This window comes from Rhagoletis pomonella, unplaced genomic scaffold (assembly GCF_013731165.1).
Source record: "Rhagoletis pomonella isolate Grant_MI unplaced genomic scaffold, Rhpom_1.0 Rhpom_scaffold_00446, whole genome shotgun sequence".
Taxonomy (NCBI): Eukaryota; Metazoa; Arthropoda; class Insecta; order Diptera; family Tephritidae; genus Rhagoletis; species Rhagoletis pomonella.
The window spans coordinates 13,756-33,761 of NW_023459000.1; the positions used below are offsets into that span (position 1 = coordinate 13,756).

At 33.9% G+C, this 20,006-nt stretch overlaps 1 protein-coding gene across 1 annotated transcript; it reads right to left on the reverse strand.

Annotated features, from left to right (window-relative positions):
* Nucleotides 1–3,291: 3,291 nt before the first annotated feature.
* LOC118750907 lies at nt 3,292–6,351 on the reverse strand. Its single transcript, XM_036485649.1, has 3 exons — nt 6,141–6,351; nt 4,915–5,023; nt 3,292–3,607 (listed from the first exon to the last, which is right to left on the reverse strand). The coding sequence occupies exons 1-3, from the start codon at nt 6,264–6,266 to the stop codon at nt 3,369–3,371; spliced, it is 474 nt and encodes a 157-aa protein (XP_036341542.1). The 5' UTR covers nt 6,267–6,351; the 3' UTR covers nt 3,292–3,368.
* Nucleotides 6,352–20,006: the final 13,655 nt, after the last annotated feature.

The following is a 20,006-nucleotide window of genomic DNA, read 5'->3' on the forward strand; positions in this document are numbered from 1 at the left end:
CAGTCCTCGGTGATGATGGCGGGCAGCCCACGGTTGTAGCTTCGGCCTTGGGGCGGCCGTAATAGCAGCGGCCCCCAACGATTAGAGCAGCGGTGCGGGCCCTAGCGGTGGGGATGATTATTGCGGCGGCCCTGGATGACGGTGAAAAGCCGGAGGTCCTCGGTAGAAATGTCGGCCTTGGGGCGGCAGTATGAGTAGCGGCCCCCGGTGATTAGAGCAGCGGTGCGGGCCCTAGCGGTGGGGACGATTATTGCCGCGGCCCTGGATGACGGTGAATAGCGGGCGGTCCTCGGTAGAAATTTCGGCCTTGGGGCGGCAGTAGTGCTGGCGGTCCAGATTGGTGATACCTACGGACAACTGATCATTAGTGCGGTCCCCCAGGGCATCGAAACTTTGCCCAGTCCCCCCGTATGTATTCGTGGCCGCTAGGCAATGCAGGGGGTGGTTCGCCCCCCTTCAGCGCCCGCTGGCCGCGCGGTATCATAAGCAGACAGGGGTGCTCGGAATTGGGCAAGCCCAAAGGGGTTACGCCCCCTGTCTGCTTGATACCGTATCCAAAAATGGTTCTAGCCCATAATGGTTTTGGAGTTTTGCATGAGGGGTATTCCCCCCCTTGCAGCCCCCTTCAACCAATCAGTCCTCCTCCGAGGAGGAAAACCAAGAGCGCCCCAAATAGGCCCGAAGCCCCGGATACGCTCCGTGCTTACCTACGGACAACTGATGCTGGTATGCGGCTTTGTATGAGCTGTTTGAGAAGTGAGTGGGCTTATTCCGCGTTATGTGTTTTGAGTAGCGAATTTCTTCCATATGTTAGTGCGCATGGTTATCCAAGTTGGTGTTTGCGAAATTTTTATGCGCTTGCCATGCCAGCTTCGTGTATGCGTATGTATGTACGTATGTATGTTTTAGTCTCGTTGGTATGTTAGTTTGTGTGTACGTCTACCAGTATGTATGTATGTTTATATATTTGTACCTATGTGCAGTTGTAAGGCGCATGCTAGGGTGATGTCGAATATGTTATTGTAGCGCAGGCGAAGCTACTTTACAGACATTTGAAAAAAAATACACTTTTTTCTTAAAATACGGGTGCTATTAAATTGATATTTTATTATGATTAGAAATGGTTTGCAGATGTTTGTAGTGCTTTTATTTTCGTTTGTAGTTCAACAGATACGAAATAAAGACATTTGAAAAAAAATTTACTTTTTTCTTAAAATCCGGGTGCTAACAAATTGATATTTTATTATGATTCGAAATGGTTTGTAGATGTTTGTAGTGCTTTTTATTTCGTTTGTAGTTCAACAGATACCGAAATAAAGACAGTTAAAAAAATACTTTTTCCTTAAAATCCGGGTGCTAAAAAATTGATATTTTATTATGATTAGAAATGGTTTGTAGATGTTTGCAATGCTTTTTATTTCGTTTGTAGCTCAACAGATACCGAAATAAAGACATTTGAAAAAAATAATACTCTTTTCTTAAAATCCGGAAGCTGACAAATTTATATTTTATTGTGATTAGAAATGGTTTGTAGATGTTTGTAGTGCTTTTTATTTCGTTTGTAGTTCAACAGATACCGAAATAAAGACAGTTAAAAAAAAGATACTTTTTCCTTAAAATCCGGGTGCTAACAAATTGATATTTTATTATTATCAGAAAGGGTTTGTAGATGTTTGTAGTGTTTTTTATTTCGTTTGTAGTTCACCAGATACCGAAATAAAGAAATTTGTATGTCGAACGAAATAAAAAGCGCTACAAACAACTACAAACCATTTCTGATCATAATAAAATATCAACTTGTCAGCACCCGGATTTTAAGAAAAAGTATTTTTTTTTTTTCAAATGTCTTTATTTCGGTATCTCTTGAACTACAAACGAAAAGAAAAGCACTACAAACATCTGAACACCATTTCTAATCATAATAAAATATCAATTTAATAGCACCCGTATATTAAGAAAAAAGTATTTTTTTTTTCAAATGTCTTTATTTCGGTATCTGTTGAACTACAAACGAAATCAAAAGCACTACATACATCTACAAACCATTTCTAATCATAATAAAATATCAATTTGCTGGCACCCGGATTTTAAGAAAAAAGTATTTTTTTAAACTCTCTTTATTTCGGTATCTATTGAACTACAATCGAAATAAAAACAGAAAAAATCAAAACAACTACAAAAGATTTCCTACAAGGTATACTAGTCAAATTGATTGTAGATGAAAGTGGGGTGGGGCGATTTTTTCAACCGATCGTATTTCGTTATCTGTTAAGCTACAGAAGAAATCAAAACCACTACAAAAAACTACAAACGATTTCCTACAAGGTACACTAGTCAAATTGATTGTTGGTGAAATTGGGGTGGGGGCGATTTTTTCAATCCATCGTATTTCATTATCTGTTAAGCTACAGAAAAAATCAAAACCACTACAAATAACTACAAACGATTTCCTACAAGGTACACTAGTCAAATTGATTGTAGGTGAAAGTGGGGGGGGGCGATTTTTCAACCTATCGTATTTTGTTATCTGTTGAACTACAACAAATTTAAATCCTCTACAAACAACTACAAACAAAGTCCTACAATGTGCACTGGTGGGGGGCTAACTTCACAGAGCTCTCCGTAAGGCATGTTTGCTCATGTATGGATATACATACATACATACATTTGCATGTAGTTAACTTATACCATTTTCTGACCGACATCGAAAACATGTTTTCGTTGGTAAAACTGGTTTTCAACCGAAAACTTGTGTTTTCGTCCATGTAAAATCTGTCAAATGAAAACACGTCGGAAACCAGTTTTCGTTGAAAACTACTTGAAAACTCACGTTCCACTCGTTCCAATCAGTGCCTGCACTAGTTTATTCGATATTAGTGGAAGACATATTTTGTCATCCCTAAATTGTCACTTGTTATTTATTTATGTGGATTTAGTGAAAAATATGGAGAAAACTAAGTACAAGAAAAGGAATGTTTGGAATGACAGGGGAGAAGCCTTGCTAATAGATATTTGGCAAACAAAAGTCGGCGCACTTCGCGGGCACAGAAAAACTAGCCATATTATTGAGGAAATGGCATAGGAGACGCAGCAACAAGGCGTGGTGTGCACAGCTGCTGAAATAAAGCAAAATGCACAACTTGTCCCAAAAGTTTAGGTGAGTGAACTAGGGCTATAGTAAAGGTTAATAGTTTAATTAACATTATCATTTACAGAAAGGAAAAGCAAGCAGTCACCCTCACAGTGGCACTTATTATATGCTTTCGCCATATCGGAGTTACAACCCGGAGGGCTTATTGGAAGAAAGCTTTAGCAGTAAGAGACCTTGTTTTAATATTTGTGTATTTTTTTATTCATATGTGCTTATTTTAAAAAGGCAATAGTTCAATATGCAGATCCACTAACTCCGAATCCGTACGGATTTCGGAGGAACCGGCTGCATCTCCTTCTTCATGTGTTGTTGATGGATCTCCATTGCCATGACCGTCTTCAACACCTTCGCCGTCAGCAATTAGCATATCGACACCTTCGCCTTCGGCAATTACCATGTCGTCACCCGAGCCGTCAACATCGACCATGTCACCCAATCCGTCAGAAATCAGCGAGCCTACAAATAAAAGAAGAAATCATTTTCAAAGTATTTTATTACAAAAATTTGACAAAATAGAAAAAGAGCTGGAGAAGTCTAACAAAGATTATGAAGAAACAAGCCAACAGCTAAAAATAATGACAGAGAAACTGGCTGAAAACGATAACAAAAAACCCCAACTAATGGGAGAGTATGTTAAAGAAACGAAAGAAATTAACAAGGCTATACTTCAATTTCTAAAGAATTGAAAAAATTGCATACAGTGGCGAACAAAAGTATTGGCACAGAGATTTTGTTCGCAATATATGCAAAGTTTTTTATTGTAATTTCTTTTCGATAATGTTTTATAAAAACATATTTCATATTACACCAAAAAACATAGAAATAAAATCTCTAAACTTCGTGATTTTTTTAGCAAGTTCAAATTTGCCCTTGAATAAAATTGAATGGGCTCTAAAACTGCATGCCAAGAATTTGTCCCAAAAATCTGAACAGAAAGTTGCAAATTAGTATGCAAATTTATTTAATTTTTCAGAGTTTTCCACGAAGTTTAGAGATTTTATTTTTATGTTTTTTGGTGCAATATGAAATATGTTTTTATAAAACATTATCGAAAAGAAATTACAATAAGAAACTTTGCATATATTGCAAACAATTCTCAGTGCAAATGCTTTTGTTCGCCACTGTGTGCACGTGAAATGTGCGCAAATATGAATAACTAAAAAAAAAAATAAAAATAAAATAATGTAAATATGAAATATGTGAAACTATATATATTAGAATTAGAAATTAGAATAAAAAACTTTGCATATATTGAGAATAATTCTCTGTGCAAATACTTTTGTTCGCCACTGTGTGCGCGTGAAATGTGTGCAAATATGAATAACTAAAAAAATAATAATAATGTAAATATGAAATATGTGAAACTATGAAAATAAATGAATGAAAAATAAATATAAAGTATGGGTATATTTCAAATACGTGGACAGAAAATCAACGGCTACGTTCAACGAAATTTTAAGGGATTGTAGGGAAGTACACAGAGAAGGTTGTTATACTATATAAATTTTATTCCAATCCGTCAAATCACTTAGAAGATATGGGAATCATATCTATATAGGTATTATATTCTATAAAGTTACAAAGGCAAAGGCGCAGTCAAAGGCAACGACAAAGACAAATATAAAAATAAGGACAAAGATTAATATTGATATTAAGGGAAAAGATGATGAAGTAGAAGATAGAGATGAAGAGAACTCTTCTCTCTAGCTCTTCGTTATTCGTTTATATTTGTAATTGGTAATTGGTGTAATTAATATACTTACTTAAATACGTGCACAGCGCAGATCGTATCATTTCTGCATTACTTGGGTCATCAGATATATATCTCACATCACTCGGGTATTGGCGCCTAGTCTCCAACTCCTCCAAAGCCTGTAACCACTTACTGTTTAGGGAATCATTGCAATCATTTAGAAAGTTGTGAAGGATGCAACATGCTTTAATTATGGAATTGGCATTCCGTATAGAGTTGTCAATTCCTTTTCCAACGCGACGAAATCGGGCTTTGAGGTGTCCAAAAGCGTTTTCGACAACTCTACGAACTTTTGAAAGAGCATAGTTAAATACTTTTTCATTTGAGTTTTGATTTACGCTAAATGGGTACGGTTTCATAAGTTTTTTGCTAAATCTAAAAGCCAAATCTCCAATAATAAATACTGGCACATTTACACCAGAAATTTCCCGAGTCATTTCGCTTAGTGAGGGACAATTCTCTATCTCCTGCTTAAGTGATGATGACTCAAAAATTTGTGAGTTGTTGCATCGCCCGGGACTCCCGACGTTTATGTAAATGAAGCGGTATCTGAAAAGATTAGGCATTATCGTTTATTTACTTATACCTGTATCTGAAATTCAGGATTTTACCTAGCGTCAACTAATGCCATTAAAACAGTAGAATACCACCCTTTATAATTATAATAATCCACAGCTTCTTCAGATGATGGATGTACCTCAATGCGGCATCCGTCTGTAAACAACAAATATTATTTCACCTGCGAAGATTAAAAAATGAATAACTCTATATTAACCAATTGCTCCCAAGCATTGCGGGAATCCAAGTGTCTCGAATCCACTAACCAATTCAGCAACAATTTCCCTAGTAAGTGGCAATTTATTCAAGTAAGTTGGCTGTAGAAGCCTCCAGATTTCGTTGCAAAATTCCAGCAAAATATGGTATACCGTTGATTTGCCTACACCGAACATATTTGCGATGCACCGATACTCTGCAGACGAGCCTAAAGCAAATACTGCTATAGCCACTCTTTTTTCAAGTGGAATAGCTTTCCTATAGTTTGTGCCCATTTTTCGTAGAGGCCTAAGGATGTCGCATAGTTTCTCAAATGAGCTATTGTTCATGCGAAAATTTTCTCTAAAAAAAAGCAGGTCCATTTCTTTGGCAATCAAATTCCCAAAAATGCTGCTTACGTTCCTAGAATTATTAGCATTTATTTGTACCCTCATTTCTACGTTGGTAGAAAAATATACAAACTTTTGTCCAACACGATTTGATCGGCATCCCAAGTTCCTTTATTAAACTGAGTAAGATCAAACGCTGTTTCTTTAATTTCGCGATCTTCTCTGCAAGGGCTGAGTGCCTCCTAGTGATAGCTTCCATCACTTCTCTTATGGAATCATCGGCGCACAATATTTTTGTGTGGCTTCTCAAAGCCAATACTTTCGCTAGAGTTTTTTTCTTGTCAGAATTCTATAATACACGATTTTATTAACAATTTAACCAAATATACGAATTAACATCTTACCATTCTCGTTGCTAATAAATGTAAACAAACACAATGATGTCTCAAGTGTCAACGAAAACAGATCGAAAACACAAAATGTCGGTCAGAACGACATTGAGTCCACAATCCACAAACCGTGTTTTCAACGTGTTTTCGATGTCGGTCAGAACATTGTATTACATACATACCCAGAAGAAATTTTATGTATACAACATCGCTGTTGGTGGCATGAGCTTGCTGCTGTGTATACATGTGTGTGCAGGGCCGTAGCCAGGATTTTTTTTCAGGGGGGTTCTGGCAAAATTTTTTTTAGTTTCACTTTTATTCCACATATTTTTATTAAAAGAAAAATACTGATAAAAATAAAATTTTTCATAAAAACAGGGTTGAAATCTTGAAATTCCTGCCCGTAGTTTGTTTGTTAGTCAAATATGAGTGGCATTGTGCTACTATGTACAACTTATGTACAGTAGTCGAAAAAATTATAGCCGCACCAAATTTTGACAAGTTTTGAAATAATATTTTTGTTGTTATTTAATTTCTGTTAGTTTTTTATGGTTCGTTCTTTACCAACATTCGTATAAATACAAGTTTAAAGGCAGTGTCACACGATTGGGTTTTCGCTAAAATTTGGTGTAAATCGTATCCCAATTGTTTGAACACCCAAAATACTTTTCACTATCCCAATCACGAAAATTGATTTATTGAAATTTTTCAATAGAACGTCGCTGTATTGTACCAATCTTTTGAATGCAAAAAAAAAAATTGTCCCACTTTCTTTTACCAATAGCCCAATATAAAAATTTACAAATCTGTACAAATGTACCAATCGAGTGACACTGCCTTAAAAATGTATGCAATTTAAACAAAAATGCTACAAATTTTCGTTAAAATTTCGAGTTTTTTAATTAAATTCTGAGTATGCAGTTTTGTAGCCCATTAAATTCTAGTAGAATAAAGTACACGTCTCAAATGGCTAAAAATGTCGATTGATTTTTTAGAATTTTTAAAAGTTCGAAATTTGTACGAAAGTTTGTTGAATTTTTTTAATATTGCACAAATGAGTAGTCCACTTGCAAACAGCGTTATGTGATTTTATAATAGTGGGCCATAATTTAAAAAAACGTCCAAATTGTATATTTCTCTTTATTATCTGAAAATTTGGATAAACAAGAGCCTAATAACATTAAAAAACAATATGGCAATGTGGTAGTTTTTACAAATTTTATATATAAAAATTGAATACAGCGAGTTTAGAAAGAGTAACTTTTACATAGATATATTTTTTTTGCTTTTCGCGTTCGCTCTTCCATGAAGATTGGTCTGCTTCTTTTTTACGACGTCTTCCACTATGCACCGAAACTAACACGTTTTCTTGCAGTTTTCTAAGTTCATCAGAAGATGGAGACTTTTGAAAATATATAAATAAGACATTTGCAGTAGTAGTTAACTTTTGATGATATATTTTCAGAAAATAGAAAGATTTTGCACTGTATTGTTAGTGGACATGAAACTACTTTAAATACTGGTACGTTACTCACCAAAGACTAAAAATCTAAAAAAATTTACATAGCGCCTTTGCAAGTGGACTGCTCAAATTTGGAAACTTGGATCTCTACGGGTTTTGTTAAAGAACGAACTACATTTTTATTTAAAAATATAACAAAAGTTCAATAACAACAAATATAATACGTTAAAACTGGCAAAAAGTGGTTCGGTTATAATTTTTTGACCACTATGTATTTTTTTATATCTTTAATTGGACCTTCACATTGTACATAAAGGAAGTACATAACAAAATTAAAAAAATATATGCCTTTTTTTGAAGTTCGTTTTGCCTTTTTCAAGTTTAAGTGCCTTTAAAACCTAAACTTCTACATTTCGGGGGTCCTACAGCCTAAATGTATACTATGCATACGGTGACCATCCGTCCTTTATTTCAAAGGACAGTCCTTTATTTTAACCCCCTGTCCTTTATAATTTTTTTCAAAATAAAGGACACGTTTTGTCCTTCATTTCTTAAACTGTCCTTTAAATCAGCTCTGCATTTTTCAGAGGTAAATTTTTCAGAATATGAAAAATAAAAATGTTCCTTATAAAATATAATGAAAATCTTCGCCAGTTTGTTTCGCACCCCACTTAAGGGTTTTTATTTATTAGGTAATATTTGCACAATATATAAAGCACAGGGAAAGTTGTGCACAGGATCGTTTTGCACGCTGAGTTTCCAGTTCCATTGAAAGAGAACAATAAACCTGCTGCACAGTGGTCTAAAGTGGCATTTAGTGTTCGTAATTCACTGTAGCCTTCATTTTTTTAACTTAATTTAATAATTTTTTTTATTAAAGCTTATAATATTTGCAAGATACCAGTTTAGCTTGTGAATTTTTATTTGATTGTATTAAATTTTTTAGTGCAAAATGCTGAAAAAGTGGCAATTTTGAATAAAATGGAGAATACACTAGTTAATAAATGTTACATAACAAAGACTAGTTAAAAACAATTTTATGGTTCCCCAAAACGAAAAAATTACAAAAAATGTTTGAAATGTTATAAAAAAAAGCTCACAAAAATATTTTTTTTTTGGTTTTTAGTAAAAATTGGTTGAAAAATTGAAGACTGCGGTGAATTACGAACATTAAATTCCAATTTTGAACCTCTGTTTGCTGACTTCGGTAAATGTATTTTGGCAGCAAAGGATGATGAAGTCCTTGAAAAGGATTTGGTTTAATTTTCCGGAATCGGTTAATTAACTGGTAAATACTTGATTTAAATTACGATATGGGAAAGGTACTTTTATCGTACAAGTTGTATGTACGTATTCCCAAATAATTTTGAAAAAAATTTCCTTTATTTTACATTGGTTAATATGGTCACCGTAACTATGTACTTAGCTTTAAATTTTAAAATTTTCGAAGCTCTCTATGTTTGTCTTCATTTAAAGCAGGGATCACAAGATTTGTACATTTTAACAGTAACAGAGTGGTCTTGTTTTAAAGTTGTTATTGAGCAGACAACAGCATGAGTGTACTCACTTCCACCTAAATAGTATGAACTGATTGCTGTGAACTGTATAAGGGTAGTGAGAAACACAATGAAAACAATGTTTAGCTGCAGTGTACTCATTTGATTTCAAATATGGCATTGATATACTCTTTCGAAATCAAGTCAAGCGAGTGAAAAACGCTGTTATGAAAAGCAAGTCGAGCAATCGAATGACACTCATCGACTTCAGACAATTAGTAGAGAATACGACAAATTAAAAGAAAAATGGATATTGGATGAAGTATTTTTTTAAATATATTAGTTTTACTAAATTATTTAATTATCCACCTGACGTACATTTATATAACTAGTCTACAAAAGAAATGCACTGTTACCTCAGAAGACATCGGCTTTATAAGAGACTTGAAAAAATAAGTTGATTTATTATTTAAAAACAGTTGCAGTTGAGAACTTAACTAATGTGCACAAAATTGCGCTTTTTTTATACCCGCCAGCAAAAGAGCTCAAGAACCTTACCGAATCTGAGCAAAAATACACAAAAGAGAAATGTGCAGTCATAGAGTAATAGCCCCTCCTTCAACAAGCGCATTGTCAGAAAGAGTTTTTTCTTCTGCTGGAAATGTTATTCCTGACAAAAGATGCCGCCTTTTGCCAAATGATGATGCCCTTAATGAGTTGATATTTTTGCATTATAATATGCAGTTAGAAAACCAATAAAATTAACAAAAATTGTCTTTACAAATTGTTCTTCTTTGATACTTACATTACAGCAGTTATGGCATGCACTTGTTTTTACAATCAAGCACTTGTTATTTGAATCGAGTACTTGATAGTGTGAATTACTCACTCAATTGACAATGTTTTTTCAATGCTATCGCACGTTATGTTTGGAGATAAATGAGTGCGAGTGTGTGCAGATGTGAAAAGAAAGCGAGTGACTTAAAATGTAATTTGAGTGTATCCATGCAGCTCTCTGTTATTGAGCTAAAGTCAACACCACTCTATGACTGCTAAAATGTACAAATTAGTACAATTGTACAAATCGTGCGATCCCTGCTTAACAGCTTCATTACAGCGTGTTCACTACTGCTAGTGATAGCAGAGCGTAATTTTCCGGCGCAACTATGTTGGATAGTTTTAGACAGTGGTATGATAGATTCTATTGTGAATTCCTTGGTAAGATAAAATACCGGAAATAAGTTTGAATAAGTCAGCTGTTAACCTTGTGATAATAGGTTCTTTCCCGTACGAAACACGGGATCCCGCGGGTACCAAAACAGCCCAGAAATCATTCCCGTACTCAACAAAATGGGTAATAGAGAGCGAAAATTGGAAGGTATTGGATCGTAACTGTCTTCTTCTTCCTGCCCGAAACAGCCCGGACTTTTTCTCCGGGTAAAAATGGATAAAGTGTCAAAGTGCATCTCAGCTGTTTTGTGTTTACATTTTGCCTGCATTTACTTGGTGCTTTTAAGGAATAGTGAATGACCTGTTGATGTATCTTCAATCTCAACATACTGAAAATCAAATTTGTGAAACCAATTTTCAATTTCCAAGAGTTTACATTTATGTGACAAAAACAAAAACAACGTGAATCAGCTGTTTCTCAATTTCTGGGCACAAAATGTGGTTTTTTGCGTTTCCGTACTTCTGGACTATTTTCCATTTTTGAGAGCAAACTTCTCGCTTATTCTCTAGTTACCGGATCCGGTCCGGATTGTTAGGGAAAGAACCTATTTCTATACGAATTTCTGTAGAGCAACTTCCAGGTGTGGGATTCGTACTTGAGCTGAATGCTTAAATTAAATAACACTCCGATTTGTTTCTGATTATGCTCCGAAAGGTGTTCTTACACGATATTTATTTGCATCTGTAAAGGTGACTTTTTCAATACATATGTAATTGCGTATGTCTGTCAAATTCAGTATTTAAAAATGCAAACGAAGTAATCTAAACCCAGATGATTCTATCTGTGTGTCAGATGAAAATAGAGACATTTCTATTCCGTATGTACGTGCATCTGCTTTGTACAGAAACAAATCTAATTTGCCTTTACACGATATGTTGACATATCCATATGTAAAAAGTGGCATGTACACATGCAAATACATATCGTGTAAGAACACCTTAATTTGTGACACATTGGGCGCGTCCATATTGTCTAACCGTTGACTATTTGTCCTAGAACAGTTGAATAGTTCCGCTCACTTCAACAGTTGCCAACTTTCTGTCATTTTTTCCATCGAACAATTTTTTCGCTACCTGAACTCAACCTGTTTCGCTCAGCCTAAACAGATTATCGAAAAGATTTACGCCGCTTATATTAAATGTACTATGCTCATAAATGGAGAGTCAGCCCTTAATAAAAATATTGTCCTGGTTATATAAAATAAAACTAAAAAGTTCAAAATACAATAATGTAAAAAAATGTTTTTTAAAAATAAGCTTTTATTTAACATTCACAATCAAAGGAATAAAATAAAGTAGTGTAACAAAAGATTTTTTAACAAGAAAATTTTGTCAAAACTGCACTAAAATTAATAAAATAAAATAAAATAAGTTAAGGTCTCGTTAAAGTTACTAAAAGCCTTTTAGTGAAAGGAGTTACTCAAACTCTAATGAAAATTACTAACAATTTGTACTAATTTACTTCGTTTTTAAAAAAGCTTGTCGGCGAATTCAGCGTACATGCATAATTGGTTAGGTATGTATGTACGTATATGTACATATGTATGCAGATGTTTAAATGCCGGTTTGCTATTCGCGCGACAAACTTTTTTAAACTCAAATGTTGAAATACTCCAACGTTATCAATCTAAAACTCTAAGGCTCTTAGCAGGTGCTCTTTGGTATGTGAAAAATGATGAATTACAGTAAGATCTCAATATACGATACGTTAAAGAAGAGATATTAAAAACTAGCACAAACTATATCAATAGGCTTAACAGCCGCTATAATACTTTAGCTATTAATCTCTTAGATAATAGTCAAACTACCCGACGATTAAAGCGATGTCTCATATTAGACTTACCAGATAAAGAATTTTAAAGTCCCTAAAACAAAATGGTATATAATGGTTAAACTCACTGGACGCTAACCATTGATAACATATATTATATATTGATAACATTCGCTTATTGTCGTAAAGATAGAAAATGGACCCAATGGATGGCGCTGCAGCCGAAATGTATAGAAACCCCGTGTGGTTGGTTTGCTTTGTCCCTATGTTTAAGTTACACGAATTTAGTTTTCAGATGTCTAAATGAAGGATGGGGTTAAGTTTGTCTGACGCCCTCATGCACGATCATGCGATCTTGCTTCTACATAGAAATCAGTTAATAAATATTACCACGAATTGTAAAAGTGGCGAACTAACAAGGAAAGATCATCGTAGGTATATCAATTGCTTCATTTGAAAGATATTCAAGAGATCACACGGCTCATTTAGCCAATGGTACGGCTCAGGACACCGAAAGGGATTCGTATTCCATATGGTATCACAGTGTTACTATTATTGGCCTATGTGTGAGGAGGAACTTAAACTAAAAGTCTTGGCTTTACGGACTATTTTTGCTTTTAAACGCTCTTTTGCATTGGCCAACGCAAAAGTTAGCGAAGTAAGCGGGCATTGGCTATCTTTTAATAAATATATTAAGTAAAATTATTGATGCAGAGAAGAAACTTAACTTTTCCTTGAGTTGTGAGAATAACAATCACAACCAATTTGATGGCGAACGAGCTTTGATTGAGATTATATTTAAATGTAAATGTACTTTTATGCTTTTACACAAGCCACCAAGACGTTAATTGAGCTCGATTTACCATACAAAATTTCAATTCTTAATTGCTCGGTTATGATTAATTGAGCGCTAATTGAAAATTTTTTTCATGCAACCCTGCTGAAAATGTTTAATTTTGAGTTTGTGGTATGTTTATTGAACAAATCAGCTGTTTGTTTCCGGTCCTCTTTTACAGCTGATATTCCCTCAGGGATGGAAATTGAATTTTCAAATTGTACCTAATTTTCGGAAAACACTTAACCTTAAACAAGATAAATGTACAAACAAGTAAATATATACATTTTTTTAACTTTGGACCACGACAACCGATTTCGATAATTCTTGTTGCGTCGGAAAGGTAGTGTCTCAGAGGTAGTCCCATACTAATATGTTTTAGATCCGATCATTGGATCATGAAATATATATATATATTTTTATATGAGAATTGAAGTCGGTTTTGTTTTTTGTTACTTGTTATATATATATACTGGCAGACCCGGCGAACTTCGTCCCGCCCATAATAAATTTTTTGTATTGAACCATTTTCAGCAACAGTTCCCGTTAATGATTTTCAGTGACGCATTTATCTTGTAATATTACGGTTTGGTGGTTGCCAGAAGGTATATTTCCATTGTCGTCTTAAATAACCTAGAAAAAGTGTATATGCATACACAGATACGTAATAGTTTCAGTGAGTTTGAAAGGCGCCACGCCCTCTTTTCAAATAGTCCCACTTTTCTCTAAGAGTATGGGATTGATTTCATATGTATGTCTCCATACCATGTGCAAGTACTCTACCGTGCACACTTCAGGAGAAATGCAGTATGAAAAATTCGGGTTGTATGGGAGGTGCCACGCCCCCTCTTCCAATAACCGCAATTTTTCTCCATGAGTATGCGCTTGTTTTCATAAATATATCTCCATACAATGTTCGAGTACTCTACCATGAACACTTCCAGATATATGCAGTATGAAAAATTCGGTTTGTCTGGGAGGTGGCACGCCCCCTTTTCCAATAACCACAATTTTTCTGCATGGGTATGCGACTGTTTTCATATATCTCCATACTATGTTCGAGTATTCTACAATGAACACTTCCAGAGATATGCAATATGAAAAATTCGCTTTGTTTGGGAGGAGCCATGCCCCTGCACCTAGCGGCATGAAATATACTTTACATCCGATTCTCATAGCTACCATATATACAGCGTTGCCAGGTTGACGCTTTTAACGTCATTTGGACGTTTTTTATATCCTGTTGACGTTTGGACGTTTTTTGTGTAAAAAATTACGTTTTTTAACTTCCCAGTAATTTTTCTCTGTTACTAAATCTTGTAAGTAGAACTGATTTGGAATTATTTTCTTAATAAATCTTTACAAGCTTTGTTTTTTTGCAGCAGCTGCTTCAAAAAATATTTATTCTTTCGACACAGATGACTTAACCCTTATTTAAGCGCATAAAGAAAATGATACAATTAGTCGCATGGGGTCCCTTATTGAAAATGTAATGAACGTAAAAAACGCTGAAATATTGCTATGTTCCTTCTTAACAGAACGTAATTTAGATTTTCCGACAACAGATCACTTAACCAAATGTTTAAAAGAAGAAAAAAATATATATTAAAAATCAACGCGATTCTTTAGCATCTTAAAACTTGCACATTATTGCCCTGGAATTTAATGGGCTATCAACCTGCATACTCAAAAAAATTCTAAAAAATCTTAATAAAAGGTTGAACATCTAGCTGATATTTTGCAAATTTTTTATAATTTTTGCACAAAGTTTGAAATGTGGATTTATATTTTGTTTGTTGTATAATGAGCTAGGCTTTTATGGAAAAATAATAATCATTAAATAAACAAAAAAGAAACAGCCGAAATCGATGACTTAATCAGCTGATCACAAGTGTATGTATAAAATGATTTTTATATTAACGATCTCAAACCAGTTTAGAATATTTTAAATGTGAGAAAATGACATTTTAATATACCTTACGTACATATGTACCTTTGTATACAATGAAAGTTTACTAAGAACAATTCTTTGTGCATACATTTGAAAAAGACGTTTTTGGGTTGAAAATGACGTTTTTTCAAACCAAGAGGGACGTTTTCTCATGCCGAAAACCTGGCAACACTGCATATATACACAAAAAACTTCATTAAGATCGGTCGAGCCGTTTAGGAGGAGTTTCATCACAAACATCGTGACACGAGATTTTTTATATATTAGATTAATTAAAATAAGAGGATAACCTTCGGCTTATACTATATAAACTTCTGGACACACATTAAACAAATTTGGCTATGGAAAGAATCTCTTCGAGAATTTCGAAATAAAACTATGTTTTAGAAATGTCAATGAATCACTTTCTCCGAGTTCTTCGATCTGACGTTTTAAAAAGAAATCCATACTGTGTATCTGGCGCAAGGTACATTGAACAGGTAGTATCAGTAGAGCAGCTGATTTGATTTATTTTCAAATTATTTGGTCTCGAAAATGTCAAATATTTTTAATTTTTTCTCACAAAAATTCTGAATTGTTAAAATCCATTTGCATGTGAAACCTTTTTCCATACAAAACAAGCGATTGAATAGCAGCTTTTGGAACGTTCGCCCAACTCAGCAGCACAACCGCTGATTACTGGCCCTTGTAAAGGATGGATCAATGCTTCGAGAAGCAAACAAATTTACTAGGAAAGAAAGTTGCAACAATTTTTATTTTTTCCAATTTAAATTTATTATTATTTTTGTATTTCACATGGCACCCTTTGATTTAGAAGAAAAAATTCAGAACAGTTGTTGACACTTTCGATACCAGAAGCAACAACAAAATACACGCAAATGTTGTTTTTGCTCTACTGATACTACCTGTTTAATGTGCCTTGATCTGGCGTAATCAAATACAGTTGCGTTACTTTGACGACCCTTTTGTATTATTTGTACATGGTACAATAAAAACAGGTAGAAGCCAATTTGACGTCAAACCTACAAAAGTCAAAGTTTTCGGGAGAGTAAAAATAAAAATGAGCGTGTGTAAGGAAAAATAAAAAATTACATTTCACTGGTTGACGTTTTTAAGTAAATTTGAAGTTTAATTTTATTTATTTATTTTCTCTAGTTAAAATTTGTTAATTTGTTTGTTGTTTTCTGTCTTTGATTTATGAGTTGCAGTGTTGTTGGAGCGACTTTTCGGCATAAGAGTCATAGTAACAGCACTTGGCATCAAACGTGCCTTTCCTGTACCACCCGGTGCATTTATAAAATATGCTGCTTTTATATGTTTAACGCACAGCAAGGCATTTCGCTGCGGCTCTGCCCCACAGCTGCTTTCTCAACGCTCCTCACGCGAAGGACATTGAGGCACGTTAAAAAAATTAGTTTTTAACGAACATTAAAAAAAACAAACGACATGACATTTAAAGCGTAACGAAATATAGGAAATAAAAGAAAGCCAAGTTGAGTTTAAGGGTTTGGTTCTCATGAGAGCAACGTCATTTTGGCTTCTACCTGTATTTATGTGCCTTGTTATTTGTATGCCTTTTCACAGAGAGGATATTGGACAAGTTAATCAAAATAAGAACTGATTTCCTAAAAAGTTATTTCACTACGTTCCAAATGAGTATCGAATGGTGTTTTTTTTACCGAATGTAATTTCAAACTTTCAGTCATTCCATGACTGTAGCTGATCGAGCAGCCGCCTGCGTGCCGCTAACACCAAAAAGTGGTAGCTCAATTAAAAGTTTTATATAATTTATTAAATTTCTATCAGAACTTGGTATAACGCCAAAAAAATTGTAAAAGAAATTTTTTGAAAACTTTTTGTCGGATGCAGAAATTCATCTATATGCTCTAGGAGCATTTCTGCATAAAAAAAAAACAACAAAACAAATCGCTTACGGGTTTTTGCAGGTTAGGGCTCGACACACGAATGTATTTACATTAGAGATGCCGTTTTAAAATCGATTAAATCGAAGATCAATTAATCGAGCCCTTCCGATTAAATTTTTTGTCGATTTATTAGTTCTGATTCGATTCTCTATAAAATTATGGCTATTAGCCATACAACAAAGACGTCAAAAATTTAAATCCTAAATTGTTGCAAATTTTCGTTAAAATTTTACATTCCTTAATTACTCTAAGTAGTCAAAATTTTGTATCCAGTCTTTTAGCAAATTTTTTCAAACAAGGGTAATTAGTTAGTATAAATAGTGAATAGCGAAAACGAAAAAAACATATTTAAAAATCACCTGTCATAACTCCATTGCATAATACACTTCTTAGAAAAAATAATTTTGAAGTAAATCAAAATTTTTTCTCGTTTGTGATAAAAGAAAATCGAAAATTTTTCACCATTTTCTTAGGTAGGGCTTCAAAATTTTAGTGACTGTTTTGGGCATTAAGCACTATCCGTGCATTGTTTTTTTCCACATGGCATTTTAAAATGGCAATACTTGCGGAAATTCGGTTTAAGGATTTATGAAGTTTCTGATGAATGATCATATCGTTGTCTTAATATAGAAAAACCTTACCGCACATTTTTGCTATTTTTTCGAAAGTATTTACGGATTGTTAGTAACTTGATAGCTTTTGATTCAAAAGTTTTGAATAAATCTGGATATTGAAACCGATATGAACAATGTATGTATTACTTTGTTTATACCGACACATAAAGCGCTTTGGCCAGTTCGTTGTGGTTCAATGCGGATGCATAAACCAAATTTCAATACGCTCTAAATTTCAAAAGTGTATTGACTAGAATTTAATTTCAAATCGGGTTTATACTTCTCAAATCTGTTAGAAAACAGGTATAAACACATCACTCATTCGACGCGAAGTTAAAATAGGCTGGTTTTCTTCATACAGCCAGTTTTAAATTTCAATTATTAAAATAAATTTGAATTATTGTTCGCTTCCATTTTGGTCAATCGCGCAAATCAATTATTAAAAAAAAATCGACACAGGTATAAACGCTTGAAAGAAATATGTGTTAAGTCAAATTGGTTTTTTCTTAAGGCGGTTGTTGCGTAGGTACAAACAAGGTATATGTTTTAAAAATTACTTACAATAAAAGTTTGGTACTTGACGTGTTTCGTTTCATTGAAAAAATTAAGTTAAAGACGTTATTTGATAATATAAATTATAAATGAATCGATCTTGGGAGATTGATTTATTTTTTGACTATTTTTATTTCGATTCAAAAATCGATTTTTTTTTTTATTTCGATCTGGCATGTCTGATTTACAATACGCACGAGAAAACATGAAACCCTTTTTTACCCTTTTTTAAACGATGTATTTTTTATTTATGTAGCTTCCTGTATCAAAATATGAGTTTTCATAAAAAGTGAACTTAGCAGCTTTCACTCTAAGCTAGCGATATGTATGTACAGCTATTTATATGATCCCAATATATTTTCCCTTGTAAAAAATATGACAGATATTAATTCATCGTTTCACCGCCGTTCAAATTGACGTGGCAATTATCTCTGACTGCTGGTCATTGCGCACGCGCACGGAGGGTAATTAAATAAATTTATTAACTGAAATTTTTTCTGTAAGGAGCTAAAGAGCAAACACATTTTTTAGCTCCGAAGCCGTGGTATTATCATATTACCAGGGCCCGAAAATAACCGCTATCACGAAGGATTTTTATTTAAAGAATCCTTGTATAATCGTTAGTTTTCGATTTATAAAATTACGATCAGTTTTGATCGTTATTTTATGATTTTTATTTTTTCAGTCAAAAATAACCGTTATTCATTAATTTTTATTTTTTCGATCATTTTTGATCGTTATTTTTATTATTTCGATCTGTTTTCAGGGTTAATCTTGTCTGATCCTAGAAAACCAAAAAAAATACTTGTCGTGTTGAAAATTAAAGAAACAAACGTAGACCTGAGATAACCTCAAGAACCACAAAAAAGGTTCAGCAGGAAAATGAAAACAAAAATTCTTTGATTCATTGCAGAATCAAAGAATTATTGAAAATTTTATTTACTAAAAATTAAGTGCTAAGTATTTAGGTATTTATGTCATAGTAAATATGTACCAAAGTACTATCCATCATTGGATACCATGTATGTGTGTACATATTTTTAAGTAAAATCTGTGTACATTCGATTTACATCTTATAAACAACTACGAATAACTTCTTTTTTTTATCGAAAAAATAAAAATCACACATTAACGATTAAAAATGTTCGAATGAATAAAAATCGTAAAATAGCGTTTAAAGATGATCAATAAAAAAAAAAAATCACAATATATATAACGATTAAAAATCTCAAAATAACGATTAAGGCGAGGAAACGCCATTTCGCTTGAAAAATGCTGAGATTCCATGATTTCGGGAGTCGGATGTGTTTGCTCTTCTGGAACTGATAAGATGTTATTTCACGCATTTCTATCGTCTCCTTTTCCTCTTATGAAATTAACTAATTAATTAATCCCAACGGCTTTTTACCCTCCATTCCCGCCCAACCGAAACGAGGGTCGCAGTCCGCATGGCGGAACCTTTTTTTTGTTTTAGTTTGTTGGTGCCGAGTAGTGGAAACAGGAGTTTATTAAGTGTCGAGATCTAAAACTATTCAGCTAAAGAATCAAATTAATCAGCTGATTGGATATGCTAAAGATAGTATTTCAATTATTGAGAGTGGAAATGATAGTTTTCTTTGTAGTAAAAATCGAGTCCGATATTTCAAACGTGCTGGAATGAGAGGAAAAATCTTGACATAAACAACGGAATGATTCGTTTTGTTCAAAATTAGTTTTGCATGGCTTCAAAGCAGAGGTCGAAAGTGTCCTAACACCCGAGAGGGCATATTAAAAT